Source organism: Dreissena polymorpha, chromosome 2 (genome assembly GCF_020536995.1).
Source record: "Dreissena polymorpha isolate Duluth1 chromosome 2, UMN_Dpol_1.0, whole genome shotgun sequence".
Taxonomy (NCBI): domain Eukaryota; kingdom Metazoa; phylum Mollusca; class Bivalvia; order Myida; family Dreissenidae; genus Dreissena; species Dreissena polymorpha.
In genome coordinates, this window is record NC_068356.1 from 65,244,266 (window position 1) to 65,263,747 (window position 19,482).

The 19,482-nt window shown below is 33.7% G+C and overlaps 1 protein-coding gene across 3 annotated transcripts; it reads right to left on the reverse strand.

Moving 5' to 3' along the window:
* Positions 1 to 1,866: 1,866 nt before the first annotated feature.
* On the reverse strand, positions 1,867 to 19,170 carry LOC127867370 (thrombospondin-2-like). 3 transcript variants are annotated; one of them, XM_052408468.1, is made up of 10 exons: positions 19,084 to 19,170; positions 16,945 to 16,986; positions 15,262 to 15,341; positions 14,979 to 15,050; positions 14,555 to 14,699; positions 13,976 to 14,098; positions 7,487 to 7,657; positions 5,469 to 5,639; positions 4,929 to 5,096; positions 1,867 to 2,488 (listed from the first exon to the last, which is right to left on the reverse strand). In XM_052408468.1, the coding sequence occupies exons 1-10, from the start codon at positions 19,091 to 19,093 to the stop codon at positions 2,100 to 2,102; spliced, it is 1,371 nt and encodes a 456-aa protein (XP_052264428.1). In that variant the 5' UTR covers positions 19,094 to 19,170; the 3' UTR covers positions 1,867 to 2,099. The 3 variants fall into 3 exon arrangements, with proteins under 3 accessions (XP_052264428.1, XP_052264427.1, XP_052264429.1); XM_052408467.1 differs by lacking the exon at positions 19,084 to 19,170 and adding an exon at positions 18,915 to 19,016; XM_052408469.1 differs by lacking the exons at positions 4,929 to 5,096; positions 19,084 to 19,170 and adding an exon at positions 18,915 to 19,021.
* Positions 19,171 to 19,482: the final 312 nt, after the last annotated feature.

Below are 19,482 nucleotides of genomic sequence, written 5' to 3' on the forward strand. Positions count from 1 at the left end.
AACGTTTTTTAAGTAATTTGATAACTCCCCTTTATTATTGTGTGTATCAAAATTGGTAGGCGTATGTATAGACGCTCCGATTTACGTTTCTATTTAGATCAAACATTTTCCGCTTAGAAATAATCTTTATCAAATAAGACAACATACAAATCATCTCAATTTTCCTCACTTATTTATAGCGATTCAGAGTCGTAAAGCGACAATTTTAAGCAGTTGAATGTGATAAAATGTCCCTTTTAAACTTTTGAAAATGCAGTCTTTAACGGATTATTAAAACATAAATACATTTAACAATATAACTAGTCATTAGTGCTGTAAATCGGAAAAAAACGATAAGATCGGTCCATTTGTGAAAACTATTGTCAAATTCTTCGGAGATAGTGTATATAAATTGTTGCATGAGTAATCAATTTAATATCCATTAGTGTTCAGAAAGCAAAAACTTTAAGGTGCGTTTGATTTTTCGAATTACAAGTGACATAGAGTTAGGGTGGCAATAAAAACGGTTTAATCTTATTACTGTCGTTTTTATAATGTCCTAGTTTTTGCAAAACTGGAGTTTTTTCCTTGTCACGACCTATGTCAAAAACGAACCTACGTGCAGTATTTCACCCTTAGTAGTTTACATGCCGTCTGATATATATTCGTGCCCGTAACAAGGAGTAGGACTGTATATATAGAAAGAAGTGTTAATATTTATTTCATTTATTTCCGACGATAATAAGGTACCGATTTCAAACAACAGTTTTATCCGAAAAAACACTCGTTTCTGGTGGACTTGGGTTTAAACAAGACAGACATGAGTTCTTGCCTATCTAAATAACGTTGGATAGCTAAATAGTGTATATCACCCTTACTGAGTGACAAGCCGTCTATATAATTATGCATGCACGTGACAGTTAGTCACGATCAGAATAAGACGTTGTTTAAATGCTTATTGGGCGGTTTTTGCAGTCAATGTACTAATTTCTGACAAGACGTTTCCCCGTATAACGACCTGTTACGCTGTAGTCCTAATAACTGTATATCTCGCTTACTAGTTGACACTATGTCTAATTAATATTAGTACCAGTGACAGTGAGATAGGCTTGCGATAAAACGATGTTTCAACACTAAATTCTGATGGGTTTAACATTTAAGTACACATGTCTGACAAAAAGAATTTCTCGTATAGCGGCATTGATAGGATTGAGCCAAGAATATTTCCAAATAATTTTGCTAGAGCACATGTCTTATTTACGTTTGTACTTGATGCAGAATAGTGATACAAACTTGTCTTTATTCTGGCACGTTGAGGTTCCCATTTCTAACCCACAAGTGGTCAACCCGTACGAGGCCGGGTACGAATTTAGAAATCTGCAGAATTTGCTAAACTTGTGAGCGAATTTGTTTAAAACTGCTACATCTACAACATATGGTAGTAAATTTTAAACATCGGCGTTATCAGCTTTATCTTCTTAGTCTAAGTTACCAGACAATCGCTGTTTAACGAGTGTATGCAATATATTCAAATAGCGTTTAATCGCTGGAAAGTAGTTTTCAATCAAACCAAACGATATATTGTGATTGTTCGTTAGCATGGAAGAGCACTTCGTATCAACAAGCATTTACAACCTTATTCATAGCACTTGTAGATAATATTTTGTTGTGATTTCCTTTCTTGTGAGATTCGTTAAGATTATTTGTAATATAGTAGTTATTCTTTGATTTATAGTGTTATACACAAATTTCGTAAGCGCATTTGTAATATTTACATCAACGACATAGCCACTGTTGCCACAATATCAATAGAATTTCATTAAGAAGAAAGAAAACATACATAACAAGTAAACATGCATTTGTGTAAATATTCATTAAAGTCACTCGGAAAGTACGTATCGTCAGCAAAGACTGCAATACCACTTCGTATTTCATTTGCTTTTATGTACATTTCAATGCTTGTATAAATGCTACATTCGATTCATTGGAAACAGGCAATCAAAGGACAACATTTTATAAATTCAATGTTACGATCACATACTTAAGAAATATATGTGTATATAATGTTCTAAGATACCATATATATAAAAAAAACTACCATTTATTTAATAGTTTAATGGTTAGCTTATGAGGATTCCTGTAAATGTTGAACTGTAATGTAAGTTTGGGTCGAAAAACCAGCTCACATCACACATTTTTAAGCGGACGTAATCATTCATCATCAACTGCACCTGATTAGCATATGTCACGTGAGTGTGGTTAGAGTCGAGTACTATCTTGGCGATTTGATTATCATTTTTATATACATAGCAGTCTGGGTAATTGGTTCCTGCTATTAAATTCCACTCAAACCAGTATGTTCCAGTCTTCGAAGCCGTGAATGTTGCCGTTTGAAGATTAAACTGTGGATTTGCACGCGATATGAATGTATCAAATGCGACCTCACATGTTCTTAATCCGCTGCAGTGTGTCATGACTGGTGTGCCCACAACAAATTGAATATCGGTGCCTGAAACACAATAACATACATACAAACATTCGTTTAATAAAACGATGAAACCAGTTATGTTGTTATTAACAGATGTTCCATTTTTTATTGTTCTTTACTTCAAATTCCTAGACGCCTATCAGTATCGGTCTTGTTAAATAAGTTGCAAGTATTGAACAAGTGACTATCTTCATTACTGTTTGGTATCTTTGTCAATTAGATTTTAATTATGCGAATGTGGAATTACGGCGTAAATGTATATGCATGAGTTTTGATGGTAACTTGATGTTTTATTTGCGTTTAAAAACGGATCATATATTACACGATTATTGTACTGATTAGGATATATAAAAATAAATATCAACACAAAAGTCGGTATAATTTTCTTTTTAAGGCAACATATTCAAAAATATCAATATAAAGAAAGTAAAGACATGAAGTAGTTTACACATTTACGTATGTCTAGTTTACTTATCATCCCATATCAAATATTACAAAGAACGAGACAATAGAATAGAATTCACAGCTTTTTATTTTTATTTTATTTGAACTTTGAGCGGGAGAAAAACAAGTAAACAGCTGGTTCGACAAGTTTACCGATATAAATATAAACAAATGGTCTTTTTGTAAATTGAACATTAATATATCTATGTTTTGGTATTTTCTTTAAATATATAATTGCATTTCCTTAAAAAAGAAATTGATTTTGATATGGCGTTTTAATGTTATATGCTTTGTAAATATATGGTTGAATTTAACATCAAACAATTACCCGTCGACTCAGTTTGTTAGTATTATGGTTTGGAAAATGGAGCAAATGCATTGATACACATTTTGCTAAATACTATTATATAAGGTTAAAACAGGCATGCAATGCGTTTATCTCTTCGTTATAATTTATATATTTATATTGAACTTTGACAAATAGTGTTTATTAAATACTATCTTATTCGTTTAAAACGATGGTCTGTGTGATGTGTAATGAAATTTTTCTTACTTTTGAATATAGATAATTTGTCATTTTAGCATCGTATCTTAAGTTAGTGTGTTTTTACAAAAATGATAAACAGAATATTCATACGAATGTGCTTTCACAACAACAATACCAACTCCTTTTTTAAATAAAGCTTAAAATAAAGCTTCTGGCCTGCAATAATGAAATACAACACATCTTCTGTCTGTGAAGACTGTATTTATTATGTTCTAAAAGGAAGAAGCAAAGTATAACTGGAATTGAACTTTATTGAGAAAAGCGTTTAACTGTCTAAACATTCGTTAATTGGATCTCTTGTTGTTATGGTGGGCATAAATAATGTTAGCATATATAAGTCAAATGACTGGAGATTAACTATAGATCAACTTAGTAACTGCATAAACAAAGTGCATATATGCAATAAACAAAATAACAAAATTGCAGTACAACGTCCACAAGATAAACAGGAAATACAAGTACCTTATTATACAGTTTTCAATTTAACTATTTAATGATTTATACCTGTCGATTTAGATTTTCAGATATCATGTTCAAACGAACGCTATATAACATTTTAAAGGTGTTTATTGTATGATTCAAGAACGAGAGCTCTTTTAAGCGATTGGTAAATGTGATGACTGTAGGCCCATAAAGCCTTTAATCAAATATCGTATCTTTTTGAAATTGGTTTCAGTTGTGGACATATGTTTCGCTTCTGATAAAAATTACAGTTTTGCGGTTGGAATAAGAATACATTGTATGCCAGTGATTATTTGAATCTGTATTTATCAAACGTTAGGATCGGCGATCTATTAAACAAAAAAAACATGTTGATTGTAGTCAATAACCGTTTCGATATTGGCTTTGTTTATCAACATAACTAAAATGGGATGATAGCATTATGAAGCGCTACTAGCCATAATTTGTGTTATTTAATAACGCAACAGGAATTTGTTTATGCTCAAATTAAACCATAATTATAATATTATTCATTTAAACTTATGTATGATGTAATTATATTAACATTATGTTTAAAGTTTCTTTGTGCCATATGATTTGTTAAATAAACGTTAATTAATCTTACGCATTGAAATGAATGTGTCAAAACAAATACTGTATCGTTTATGTAATCGATTTTATTATATCCAGCACACGTTAAATAGTGGGCTTATTGAATAACAAATGAATCCGCATCATACAAATATGTAAAAGAAAATTGTAATATCGAAATATGTTTTAGAACGGTCTACCAAGGCTGTTTATCTAGTTATTCCGTGCCGATATCGTCAGTTGAAATTAAAATAAGTGTTTGAATTTATTTATACCCCTCGATTTACATTCGTTATCATTTGTTTTCTTTTTTGGGGTCGCGTACACGAAACTACCAGTTTAGGATAGCGGTATAAATGATCTTCTAGTTATAATAAACAAAGCGAGAGGTTCGTTCATCAATTGATTAAGTATTAAGAATACCATAACTTTATTAACCTGTACAAGGAACATTGTTGCATAGGTCAATGTTCTGCGATGGACCATCGCAATAACGCCCAAGATATGACGGAAATGGATTGTTACACATCCGATCTCTTGTTCTTAAACCTCCTCCACACGTTGCTGTACAAGAACTCCAGTTTTCCCATGCCGACCACCCACCATCTAATAAGGATATGGGTTTATTGAAATGATAACGTGTATTTTTGTGTATTAGGAAACATTTTTGAACCAACGAAAAATAAAATAGGACACGAATATATTAATGAGTGGCTATAGATTTATGATACTAAACTGTTGTGTAAATAAATCACAATTTCTTCCTGCTTGTAATGTTTTATTACATATTTTAATGTGAAATGGAAACTGTACTCAAATAAAGCCATGTGTATGATGTATATATAAACATACCATGCTGATAAATTACCATGTCATTAATAATGTTCACGCAGTTGATCAGAACAATTGTCTTGATAAAAAATATAATAGGCGCTCAACCTACAGTTTCAGTTTTTCGATAAAAAAAGAAAGGAATACTTGTGCATCCAGGCTCGTAGCAAATCTGGTCATCTCTGGAATCTCCATAACAGTGGTCACCATCTTTTGACGGATATGGATTAGAACATGACCTGTCACGTCTCTGCATGCCAACATCGCACGTGACTGAGCACGATCCCCATGGTGACCAAAGGCTCCAGCCACCGTGGACTGTCAACATGAAAGATACATAATCAGATATGTGTGTATATATGTATGTATACTTCACTGTGGGTGCCTATATTATTATCTATATCCATAGTGACGATATCAAATTAGTCAAATATTTATATATATATATATATATATATATATATATATATATATATATATATATATATATATATATATATATATATATATACATGCATACAGACAAATAATTTTGACGAATGTTATGTTATTATAACTTTTTCGGAAATTCAGCAGTTACATTTTGCAAAATGTTTTGATTGAAGGTGAAGCAACTGTTACTGTTCGAGACATGTTGTGCTAATGTAAACATAAGTCATAAGTATAAAATGGTCATCACCAACGCAATCAATCGTCATATACTTTTCACATCGAATCTCTTTTTCCCTCAGAGAAAATACTACATTTACAGCTGTCGCACAACCGTTGAGCATTAATGTTGAAATTCTACTTGACATATTGCGTCTATAATTAACATGTTCATCAACACATGCAGCAATTTCGAAATGACGACCTCATAAAAACATTTGTGTTATTGTTGGTTCAAAATAAATATATTTCGAAGTGACAGGTATGCCGAGATTGCACAAGATGAAACTATACAAAGCGTTAACATTACAGATGTTTTGAGCAATTTGTGACGTATAGAAAAAAAGGTTCAATCATATGGGGTCATAACGTGTCCATTGTATGTATACATTGCATTAAATATGCTAACGATACCAAGATAATGTTGCCGCCGAAAGCAAGAGAAAATGTCGTATTTCAAAACCGTTCAAATACTTGATCCGCACCAGACGGCATCGGAAAAGTCGACAGAATGATCAAAATAATGACGCCTTTATTCCAGCGCGAAATAACAAACGCACGTATCTCTAAATGCTATTAAATGTATAAAATAGTGTACATTTAGTGTATTACAAGGCATGTGAACGAACGTAATGGCAACCAGATCCAGAAGCGACATACCCTAGATTATCGTTTGTATCTCTCTTTCAAGAAAGGTAAACTCAACACACTTAAGTAACACAGTTTGGGGAATGTTATATTTTAGTGGAAGTTTTGAAAGGCGACGAATTGTTAAACGTTCATAGAATTGATACCGACATGCACAAATTCACATTCGTTAAATATTACACTCTTTCTCCAGATCTCACAGTGTGATCTGTCATTTGCATTTACGGCAAGAAATCAGTCCGAAAAAATCGTAAGGTTATAGCATTCAATTCGGATTATAATTATTACTGCTGTTGTTTTTGTTTCGTTGAAACAATACCTGAAGAACGAGTTCCAACGATGTTTCCAGGTCAAGTACCTAAGATGGTCTTCCGCCGAATCCCCATCAGAAACATGTTTTCCATTGGCAAAGATTATGAAGTGTAACGCGAGCTGGTTGGTCAAGATTGTACCGGCTTATACTTTTCATCATCAGTATTTTCAAACGGTAATAAATAAATCATAAGTATACCCCTTTAAATGCTTTTCAAAAGCCTTTGAAAATGGACAACATTTTAGAAGTCGTACAAGACAGAATAAGGCTCTTGAGCAGGACCAAAGCAGTCTTGATTTAGGTACAACTTCAGCCATTGATTCTGGATATCACATATTATATGTTACAAATGACACTACTTTCTGTCTCTGTTTTGTATTTCTCTAGTATAAGGACCCATGCCGTTGTTCTTTTAATTCCATAAGCAGGTTAGTGGTTTAGTGAGTGTATATATATATGTATATATCGGCTCTTTTTTTAAATTGTAGTTGAACAAATGAGATGTTGAATGAGAATTACTTATAAAATCAATTAAATAAGCATGTATTACTCATACCCGGGCAACGATCTAGTATGCACATTTGACTTTCGGTTCCTATTCCAAAACAATCCAGACCGCCGTTTTGAGGCGCAGGATCAGTGCAAGTGCGATGACGTGTTTGTGTTCCATTTGCACACGTGACGTCACATCTACTCCATGATGACCACCAGTTCCAATTTCCATCAACTGTAAACAAAGTATTCATTGATTAAAAACGGTTCTTTTTTCCCATATATATTATAACCTGTCAATTTAAAAATTAATTCAGTTGGTTGATTTAAGCGAATTTATTTCGGAATGTATATACATGAATTACACGCAAAGTTTTATGTGGTTTGACCTGAAAGCTAAAATAAGCTTATTGTAAGTCGTTCAACGAGCTTAAATAAACGATGTGTTAGACAAGAAGGACTTCAGTTGTTGTATGGGGTTTGTTTTGGAAAGGACTTGCATGTGTATTATTAAATTGAAGTAAGTTTTGATGGCGGAAGAGAAGGTGAGCATGGGTATAGATCGATGTAGTGGATGTGTACCGTAAAGTTAGTTTGTGGAAGACACATGTCGCTTTTTCAGTTGGGTTAGAGAAATGGCAGCATAGCTACAGTGCCAGATCGAGCAAAAGCTAGAAAGAAACGGGGACACAAGGATTATAAGGGCATTGATACAGAAGGCGTCTTATCGAATGGTTGAGATTTATCAATAAAGGTTTGCACTGCTGCAAAAATACAACTATCTTCCAAATTTAGAAATAATTTCGAAAAAGCAATACCTTGATTGAAAGTATGTAGAAGTACGATAAAGAGTTCAAGAGATGCACTCGAATGGTGGAGTATAAAGGGCAGTGCAAAAAGTAGTGTCTAGCCGTTTCATATTCGCCACAAGAGCAAAGAAGGGATTGCATTACACTTTTAATAATTAGATCATGCGAAAACACACTGCATTTTGTGCAAAGTCGCGTATATATAATCTGGGGTTTATTTTTGCCATAATAATATCATTTTAGAATTTAAGAAATTTTAACTGCTGACAATTGTCGACTTTTTTTAGCTGAGAAGATTGATGTTGCGTTCAAGATTTCGGTTGGAGGGCCATTGTAAGCACAAGTGGTGGATGGGGTAAAAAAAATATAGTAGAGCGCAGTTCTAGCTCTTGGAATATAAATTTCCTTAAATTGTAATAGTCGTTGGTATTTGTGGGTGGACATAGGTCAGAAAACTAGGTCGGGCTTAGGTTGTCAGTCATTTTGTAAAAATTGTGAGTATATGTTTAGCATTACTATTAAGTTTAAGTTTAAGTTTCCCATCCGACTTCTAACAAAATATTTTGAATAGAGATTGATTTCGTTGCACACGTGACTCTCCGTGCAGCCTCATGTTAGACAGTTCTTGGTCTTGTAATGTGTAATTGTCGTAAATTACATCGTCGTTTTTGAGCAAGGGACGTATAAATCATAAGTAGATGGTTTCCAAAGAGGAAAGGTGTAAATTAAAATTTTATTTGTTCGTAACGTTTATTATTGTGAAGGCCTTATAAAAATGTACTCTATATGGGTGCCTCTTTAATATCTTTCTTAAATTAGAGCCTTAGATGAATATGCTTTCTTACTTCGCTAATGGCGATGTTATCCTTGTATCCATATTCATCCAGAGGGATGTTGAGTTGTGTTTTCTTACGACTTAAGCATTGTTTACGTTATTTTAGGATTAAAACAGATAAATAATGTTTTAGCCTATTTGTTGAGTCTTTCGAGACCGAAGTTAAGTATAGTCGCAGCGTTGACTGTATTGTCGAAAACAACATAAATGCTAGTGTCGTCGGCAAATAACCTGATTTTTGATTTAATATACTGGACAATATAATTAGTGAAGATTAAAAACAGAGGATGCCCTAAAATTGAGCCTTATGTAACGCAGCGTTTATATGAGATGAATTGGATTCTGCATTAGGGAGAACACAATTTCGTGTTACGGTTTGTAAGGTAGAATTTGAGCTAGGATACAAGACTTCTTCTTATGCCTAAATGTTTAAGCTTAATGCCTCGGTCACACTGTCACGAATCAGAGCTACGAACAAGCTACGAATACTTTTCGGCACAGTTCGTAACTATCCTTACTGGACCGTGGCTCTCCGTACTTGATCCGTGATCAGTCGTAGTAGTTTTAGGATGTCTGTAGCGACTCTTGACAAATTTTGAACATGTTCAAAAATTGCTACGAATTTATCGACCGTAGCGTATCCGTAGCAGTTCGTACTAAACAGTACTGATCCGTACTAGTTCGTAACGACACCATAGTCATCCGTAATTTTTCGTAGACCCAAAGATTTTCAAGGACTTCTACGGATTGATACGAAGAACTACAGAGCGGTACGGTTACGCTACGTATTGGCTACGATTATTCCACGGATATACTACGGAAAGCCACGGTTCTAGTACGTTGTACTACGGAAAGGCAAGAATTTGCACGATCTTGTACGATGTACTACATTTCAGCACGAAACAGTACGGACATGTACGGTCCACTACAATAAATTGCTACTGAAATATATCATTGAAATTATAAAGCAACCGTATTTGCATTAATTTTGTTGAGTTCACAATCATGAACCGCCAGCAAATTGCGTTTGCGGTAAATTTGTTACACTTGGATATTGATATGGCACAAAATGCAGAGGCCGTAGTCGAGCTGCTTGACGATATGCACAGAGATAATAATGATTCAATATCGTATAACTAGTATAGCTTTGTGCTAAAAGTTACGTATTTTGAAAATATTAGACTTTGAACTTACTAGTAATACATTTTTTAATTTTATTTTATTTGCAGGTAAGTGTCTGCCTCATATGCCTTTTGAATCTTGCTCTTACTTTTACGTGATTTAATAATTGTTAAATTAATAGCCGACATAATAAAATACAAAATTAATCATACTTTCCTTAGTTAAATCTATATTTGTACATCAATAATTACATACTTCATCAGGTCAGAGAAGGAAAAGGAGGTAGTGGATAAGTGACTGGCTTATAAGACGACCCGGCTCTTGGTTTTGGATGGAGGAGGTAGACTCTTCCCCAGACACGGCTGACTCCATTATTTATGTAACGCGCTGTTGCTGCCGCTTGCATGTTCTCTTTTTGGGAGACATTCTATGTATGACAATACAAGAAGCTGTGTGCGCAATGTTCAATCGTAGTTCGTTCCTACCTATCCATACCAGTCCGTCGTAATTCCAACTGCTTCGTAGCGGATCGTTATAGTTCGTACTTACCCGCACTAGACCGTAGAGATTCCGTTATTAGATCGTACTCATTCGCGTAGCATCGTACTTTACCGTACCAGATTGCAGCCAATTTTGTAGTTTTATCGTACCGATTCGTGGCGCTCCGTACTAAATCGCGTCGATCAATAGCAGTCCGTACCTTTCCTTGTTTGTTTTCCAACATTTTGATGGTAGATTCGTTGTGCTTCGTTCTGAAATCGTAGCGGCATACGAATTTTGACAATGTCGTAGTCATTCGTAGCCGATTGAATCGTAGCTTATTTGTAGCTCTGATTCGTGACAGTGTGACCGAGGAATATGCCATACACGGTCGAATGCTTTGTTTATATTGCAGAACATGGCTCTGACCTCTTCCAGAATCGATAGTCTCGCTAAAGAAGTTATAACGAGACTATGCTTGTTTATTGTTGAATTACCAGAGACAAATCCAGATTGTATGTAGTAAATGTAAGTAAAATATAATATGTTCAAATACTTTTCTTAGTGTGCTGAGTATGGACATAGAATTTGAATACTGGGTTGACAAAAGCTTCTTTCAATGGTTCTAGGAATACTGAGTAGCTTACGGAAGTATTAAAAATATCACTTAAAGAAACAGAAAGTTCAGTTAAAAGTTCTCTCAGGATGCCATTGTTTACTTAATCTGGACCAGAAGCATTGTTTAATGGTATTGATCATTCAAATACACTGAACAGGGTAAGTTTAGAAAAGGTACCAAGTTTGAACGGGATTGATTATGTGCCATTGATTTCGAGGTCATTGCGTCTTTTGTAAGATTGATTATTTTTAATGTAGGCTAAGACACAACCGTGACTGTCTCCAGTCCGATTCTCTCAATGTTGAAAATTGGAAGAAATCTGATCGTGTGTGGGTTGTATCGGTAAATTTTGATTCTAAGAACGATAAAGTGTCGAAATCCTTAAATTCGGTGTATAAAATGTCTACTTTATTGATGCTATTTTTGACGTTTGTAGTGCATGAAGAATAAGTGGTTACTCAACTGACTGAAAAGAAGGGGTGAATGATGTTGAAACATACTTTATGTTTTGTCTAAAAATAGGACCGGGACTAGGGTTGAAGTCACCACATAATAAGACAGTACGAACATGTAGGCGAGATAACACCCGAATGAATAAATCAGAAGGTTTAGTAACATGCATGTCAGATCGATATTGGAGAGGTAAATTTCCGAGATTGTGATCTTTGAATGGGTATAAGGGGTAAAAGGTCAGGCAACCGTAATGTTTTGCATATGATGTATGATATAATACATCTCCACATGAAAGAGGACCATTAAGAAAGAGATAACAAGACTTCACGATATATTAATCGTTTGTTGTATATGTAGACGCAACACTTGCTAGTCATCAGGTAATTCCTGGGCTGAAAAACGCATTGACGTTAGGCACCAACAATCGGCATTTTGGATAAGAATTTAAATTTATACCAAACTTCATGGGATGCTCCAAAAAGTATAGTGTAAGAGAATAGGAGCAGAGGACAAGTTAGAAGATGAGAGAAGCGAAGAAGAATGTCTCGCATGTCTCAATTTAAGTAAGAGTGAATATTAGGAATGAAGAGGCGTTTAAAATTCGTGATAAAGCGTTCTCATACAAGGTAGATAGCGAGAGGCTAAGTCAGTCAAGTTGGGTTGAGTCACAGATGATGCAAATGGATAATAAGGACCAGTTTACTAAAAGACATTTACATTTAACTATGTTTATTATGATGGTCCTTCTTATATTATACCCGCATGATTGCAATTATTGTGCGAAAGCGAACAACTAGGGCAACCTTCGACTTATAGTGGTGTGCCTAAGAATGCGTACATGCGAGAGTGTGTATGTGCTTGCGTTCGTGGGTGAATGTGTATGTTAGTATGGGTCCAATGGGTCCATGTATGTGTGTGGGAGGTGTGTGTCTGCGCGTGTGAGAGTGTGACCCAAGGCAGGCGTGAACGACGACATAATGGTGCGACCTAAATAATGGAATTTGATTTAAATAAGAGATTGGCCATAAACTAAAAAGGAAAAATAAATACTGATAGACAATTAAAATAACACACAATTCCAACATGTATCCTGGTTTAGTAAAGGGCTTGTTAAAGAAGGTCATCATTGTCTTGGGTAATGGTAATTTTCTGTAAACAGCTTATTTTATAATTGTTAACATTTCAAACAATTAGATTGATCATGGTAAGAGGCTTAAGGGGAAGTATACCAATACACGACGTGACTTTGAGCATGATATGAATATTTTTGCTTGAAAAGAAATCTAAATATAAATAGCTAAAGTATTCATTAGTTGTCGTGGGAAAAAATAACACACTGACTATTGATGCAAAGCACATACAAATAATAAACACAACGTCTGTATGTGAATGCGTAATTATTATGTTGTTACTTAGTTAGGTTTGTTAAAACTTTATTCAAAACAATGATTTCATGTTAATGTGTACACATGTAAACATTATTCGAAATATACAGATAACAAAATTGAATGTGTTTTGGATTTAAAAACAAGGTCGATGTGACACTAATATTAATTCCTCTCCATCTATGTGGAGTTTCGACTGTAAACAGTGTGGTCAGATGTCGAACTGTAAGTGTTCAGTTAACACGAGAAAAGGTTAGGGGTACGCAATATTAAAGAGAAATTTAGACAGCAGAAAAACAACTTTATTTCATATGTCACTTGTTTTGATGAGCTGTAACTCTAGCAAATTTACTGGTACACGGTGTGATTCGGAGCATTACACGTATGTTGCTTCGTTGCTATGATATATCGCTGTATAGCGCGGAACAAAAATTCGTTCTCTGCACAAGAGAATTGGTCGAAGCCATTTAACAGATTATTTGTAGTAAAAGCACACGTTATGTTGGCAAAAAAGTGGGGATCTGAGGTTTGTATAATGTTTTTATAACAACACTGCCCGCATTCAAAAGCGGTGTCTAGCGATATGGCTATTAGTCCTGTAAGGAAACTATGCGCAAGATAGAAGAGCCTTTTTCGTGGTTATGATAATTTTTCCATCATGATTTGGTTAAATTAATACAATGATGAAAATCAATTATCAAAAGTAGTTTGTTGTTTCATCGATAGCTTAAAACGATACGTCGTTACAACACTGTATAAATACATTGATAACTGAAATGGCGCAAAATGTTAAACAATCTCAATAGATATAGTATATTGAATAGCAAAAATAATTTTATAATTTACCAACCTACGTTGCAGAGGTTGCAGAACTTTGGACAAACCAACTTAGCCTTCTGAATGTCAGCACAAACATTGAATAGGGAGTGAATCTTGGCACAGTCCACAGATTGGTCGTCAGTACAGGTTGCCGCTGTGTAACAAGTCCTTCATTAGGCAACACACACATCTAGTTTAGATTGTATACGTGTCCAATAGTACAGCAATGCAAACTAACTTTACACTATAGTATCAAAGAGAGCATACAAGTGATGACCATGATGAGACTTATGGCGTCCAAATGAAACATACTGGTCAAACTTTATGCATACGATACAGTTATCGAGAAAACGTGTTTTATCGGACAGCGACACACAGTTGTTTGATTCAACGTTTTAACATTATATCATTTATAGCATCATCTGTAATAGGTTGTACAATAACAGGCAGTATTATGAAGACCGTCCTTGGACCTTTGTCCAGGTCCTGGACTGATTTTCCGTTATAAATTGATAGTTTTATAACGTGTGTGTCTAATATTCACTTCGTTTGCATTTGTGTGATGCTATTTGTGCGTTGTGTTAGTTTGAAGTTGATCAATCGTACGTACGCCTCGGATGGTTACACAGAGCCTTGTTGCATAGGGGTGTGGCGCAACATTCGTGGCAGGCTACATCACGTTTGATAGACGACGATTCATCATTTGCAACAGATCGTCCAACCAAAGCACTTGACGGACCCAGTGGGTTACAATGCTGACAAAAACAGGTAAAAAGTCAAATATAATAATTAAATCCAGTTTCATCACTACAATATACAATATTTAAGCAAGATAACCATTTGCCACAAAAAAGACACTACGTATTATATATAAAAGACAATGAATTTCCTCAGAGAATAATACAAGTATTTCGAAACAAACCCCGCAGGAAACGGCCATTTGTCTACAATTTTAAAAATACGAAAATAATGTAGCTTAATATCCATTTTATGCAACGACTGCTTGTTAAAATGAAATATGTATGCTTACTTACAATATTATCTTTGCACGTTAAAGTGTACGTCCGTTCAATATTAGTCAGCAAAGTTGAACCCATGAAGCATGCCTGAAATTATAGAAATTAAAAAAATATGCATATATCATCAAATGACAATATAAGCAATATAAGAAATATAATACATTGTAAAATGAACGACAACATTGAATACAGTGAATGAAATGCAGTTGACAAATAATAATTGATTAATGAAAGAACCCACATCATTAATTTGGGAATAAGTATTTACTGAAATATATTAAATGACATGTAACAATACCTCATTAGAAGCGCAAGTGACCGTTTTGTTGCATGCGTTCACATCGGTCACATTTTGGCAGTCGTAACATTGAAGAGCAGCTGGATGAAATAGATTGGCCATGTAATAGTGCAGTTCAACAATTGCGAATGTGTATATTTATAATGCAATAATAATATATTCACGCGTATACCTATTTAAGCATAATCGTCATAGTACACAAATATTTCATTATAATCAAAACCTTTAATCACGTTTATAAAATAAAATTCAATTAAAACGCAAAAGAATCTCAATCGTCTGTTGCAAGGATGCATTGAATTTGTGTTGAATGTCTCGATTATGTTGGACTTGCATAAGTAAACAACCGTATTTTTCCATTAGATTTGTCTCTCTGCCTCTTTGACGGATTTGCACGATTATGGGTTGGAAGAAACATATTATTCAATCATAATCATTTTAAAACGAAAATAAAGGCAGACATTGTGGAACACATCAATAATATCTCAACACACATAGATTTTTCTTGTGCAACACGTTATATTTGCCACGATCGTTAATGTTATTATCCGCTCGGACTTGTATACATGTGTTAAAATATATTTCATGGTATTCATCACATACACAGATACTTAAAATAAAACATTTTAATTTCATCGCCGATTTTTGCAACGAAGTTTATGGCATTCATTAACTTCCTTCTTGTTTTTGAACGTTTGCGTGAAAATATTCTTTATCTTTTGCTATGTTTTGAATTGCACAATTTGCCTAGTTGAATTTTGGTAGAAAAAAAAACACTTATTTAGTACGCATTCGTGTTTGAGCTTATAACAAATTGTACTAAGTAGTATCATGTCGATACACAATAATATAAATTGACCTTCACTCTATTTCTCTTTCGGCACTGCTTTTTAAACTGTATTTTCCAAAAATTAATGTTTGAAAACTCAATAACTTCAACGCTATGACACTTGCAAACAATATCTGAGTGCACTAATTATTTGAACACAAACACTATTCTATAGTTTTAAAAAACATGTTTACTTGCACAAAGGTTTAAACAGTAGACGGAGTAGGACGACACTGTGCACTTGTATATTTTCTCAATTCATAGCTAACAACAACACACAAACGCTCAGAAATAATGCAGTAAAATGGATTGAGTGCATAAGTTCAATGTGAATGGCTTACTATAGAGTAAAGTCTAATTTAAGAGATTTTTCCAATTACTCGTTTATAAACTTTTCAGAGTAGAACACTTGAGAAAACAATATAACTTTGGTTAAAAGCTCATTACATGAATCAGAAACGCTGATTACATGTTATAGCATGAATATAATTTAGAAAGAGAGGATATAAAACAATAAATTTTAACAAAACGTATGGGTTTTAGTTATGTATTCGAAAGTGTTATACAAATTTGGGGCGATATTATTGTTTAACTGAAAAAAACGACATTTCTTGTATCGAAAAGTGAGAGAGTTCGAAGAAAACAAGTTGCTGGCTCATTTGAATTATTCTGCAGTAGTAAAATGGAATTAGTCACACGCGGTGATTTTTTTTTTAATCAATATGGAACGTGTTAATTAGAATTTTCAACTGACACACTATGTTTAGAAATAAATAATCATGAGAACATCAATTGAAATATACACATAACAAATGCGACTGTCTAGCAAAGTGACCCATGATGAGTATACGTACATGTCCATTTTATAATAGCTGCAAGTGTTACCAAGCACACATCTGAAATTAAATACTCACTATATTGAACTAATTTAAGTGTAAGAAGTATAAAGTGTTACAAAGACGGAATTAATTGGTTCAGTGCAAAATCAAAATATACTTTTTTAATAAAGGTAGTTCAGTCATTTAAATAGATCAATGTAGAGCGTATGCATTAAGAACAAGTCTTTCCAGCATTTCTAGCATTAAAATAAAGTATTTTTTAATATAGATATTGATGTTTTATTTATATGTCTAAATGGAACTTGTTCACAACTTGGAAAATGATAATTAAAAATCTAGCATAAATTCTACAAATATACTCATTTGTATTCGAAAAAGCACAATACCCTTCATATTTATTTAAGGCTAATATAGTTATATATAAATGTTTCAGATAAACAGTTTATTATATAACACATAAAAGTGCAAAATTAGTGTATATTTCCTTTAAGCAATCACTTGCTCATATCACAGTTGCTCATCCCATTTAGTATATAAATATTCAGAGGAATGTGGTTCCATCATCATATGACCCGCGTCATGAGATGGGTATCATACCATATGAGGTCAGTGTAGTTCAAGAGCAGCCTGCATATTTTCACAGTCTGGTAAGGAGCTACGCTGTCCTCTAGGGATACCGCGAAACCTTTCGAGACCTTATAGCGGATTGGGTAGCTCCTGACGAGATTGCGCGATTACCTGCCACATACGGCATAAATCCCATTTTCGCTTGACGCGGTATACAATAAGCGTTTTAAATTGATATATAAGTTGTTGCGAATTAAGCAAATAAAATATGAGTCTATATCAAAATATAATGACGGAAACAAATATATAACCATAACACAAACTTATATAAGACTTAAACTCACTATATTTTTACGAGTGGTTACGGAAATTACCGATCGTACAAATGTATTGATATATGCCAAAAGACTGAATAGCTTTAATATTTCAAGTTTATCAGCATTGAAATCATCGTTCTCTCAAATGAGAATTAAAATCATACATTTATCAACCAGTTCTAGTCAGTAACACAAAAATCTTCGGGCGCAACCATCGTGTTTTGTGGAAACCGATGATCGGTAATTCCCGTAACCACTCGAAAGATTTCAGCAGACAAGTTTTCTTTAATATCATTATGTTTTCCTCAAATATTCTACCACTAAAATATTGTATACCAATACACAAATAATTAAAAAGTAATATTTCCTTGATTTTGGTGAGTAGCACTGCCTATACTGCTTAAAAATACGCATCAATTGCATAAAATATTAGAAAACAATCATATTTCAGTTTATCCTTCTAACCGATACTTTTATCAATTCCAATAGCTCGGTCAACCACTTATTTTGGAAATTATGACACATATCTGATTAAACGTGAATTACTTATTTTTATTTAGAACCGTCTATCATATAAATGTGTTTTTTCTGTTTAAAAATTTAATGTCAATTTTATATAAAATTGTAAAAAAATATATGCAAAAATTACTTATGTAATAGCAAATGCCAATACGGTTGAAAATATTTTATTTTAATAAGTATGTTCGTTTTATTAGTGAATAACGATAAAACTTCATTGATTTATTTAAAATGTATTACAAAAACCCATTAACACTCAAAATCAACGAATATTTCCTACAGTATTTCGAAAAATAAAGTTAAATCATATAAATTCAAAGTTCCTTATAGCAATAGCCAAAATGTCAACGCTAGATGTGGTTTGGTAACCTAGATTAAACGCAAAACAAAATGTTCGTTTAATTTTTTTGAGCACAATATATTCCATGTGAATTTCCGGCTACAATATCCGAACATTTACGAGCAAACGCGAGATTGAGCATTACAATCTGGTAAGGAGCTACGCTGTCCTCTAGGGATACCGCGAAACCTTTCGAGACCTTATAGCGGATTGGGTAGCTCCTGACGAGATTGCGCGATTACCTGCCACATACGGCATAAATCCCATTATCGCTTGACGCGGTATACATCAAGCGTTTTTAATTGATATACAAGTTGTAGCAAAGTAAGAACATTAAATATGAGGCTATATCGAAATATAATCACGGAAAAAAATATCCATAACAAAAACTTATATAAGACTTAAACTCACATCTTTTCATGTTGACCAGTGTTTATCATGAACGGTTCCGATTTGAATTTTATAAAAGCCACTTTTAAAGTCACTCATTCATGGTCGGTAAATAAGTTTTTAAGTGTATAGTTTTGCATATTTATTACACCTTATCTATAGTGTTCCAATACGTATGTTCCTGAAAGCATGTCTTTAAGCGTTGTGCCTTATCGACATCAACTTTAGGCCCAATGTCACGATTTTGGTAATGTTAGAATCTCCTTATCTCAACTATATTATCTTCTTATTGAATGTACATTCTAGTTTATGGACCCGTTATTGTCTACTTTGGTGACGAGGTGCTGAAAAGATTATAAATGCAAAACGTCTTTACGAAATTATCTGTTTGGGCCTACATTGATTTTTGCTGATTCGATC

Coding starts and splice junctions, on each gene's coding strand:
- LOC127867370 (XM_052408467.1), bottom strand. CDS start 18,939: ATGGGATTTATGCCGTATGTGGCAG. Junction 5,640..7,486: donor CATACTAGATCGTTGCCCGG/GTATGAGTAATA, acceptor TCATGTTGACAG/TCCACGGTGGCTGGAGCCTT. Junction 5,097..5,468: donor CTACGAGCCTGGATGCACAA/GTATTCCTTTCT, acceptor TATCCTTATTAG/ATGGTGGGTGGTCGGCATGG.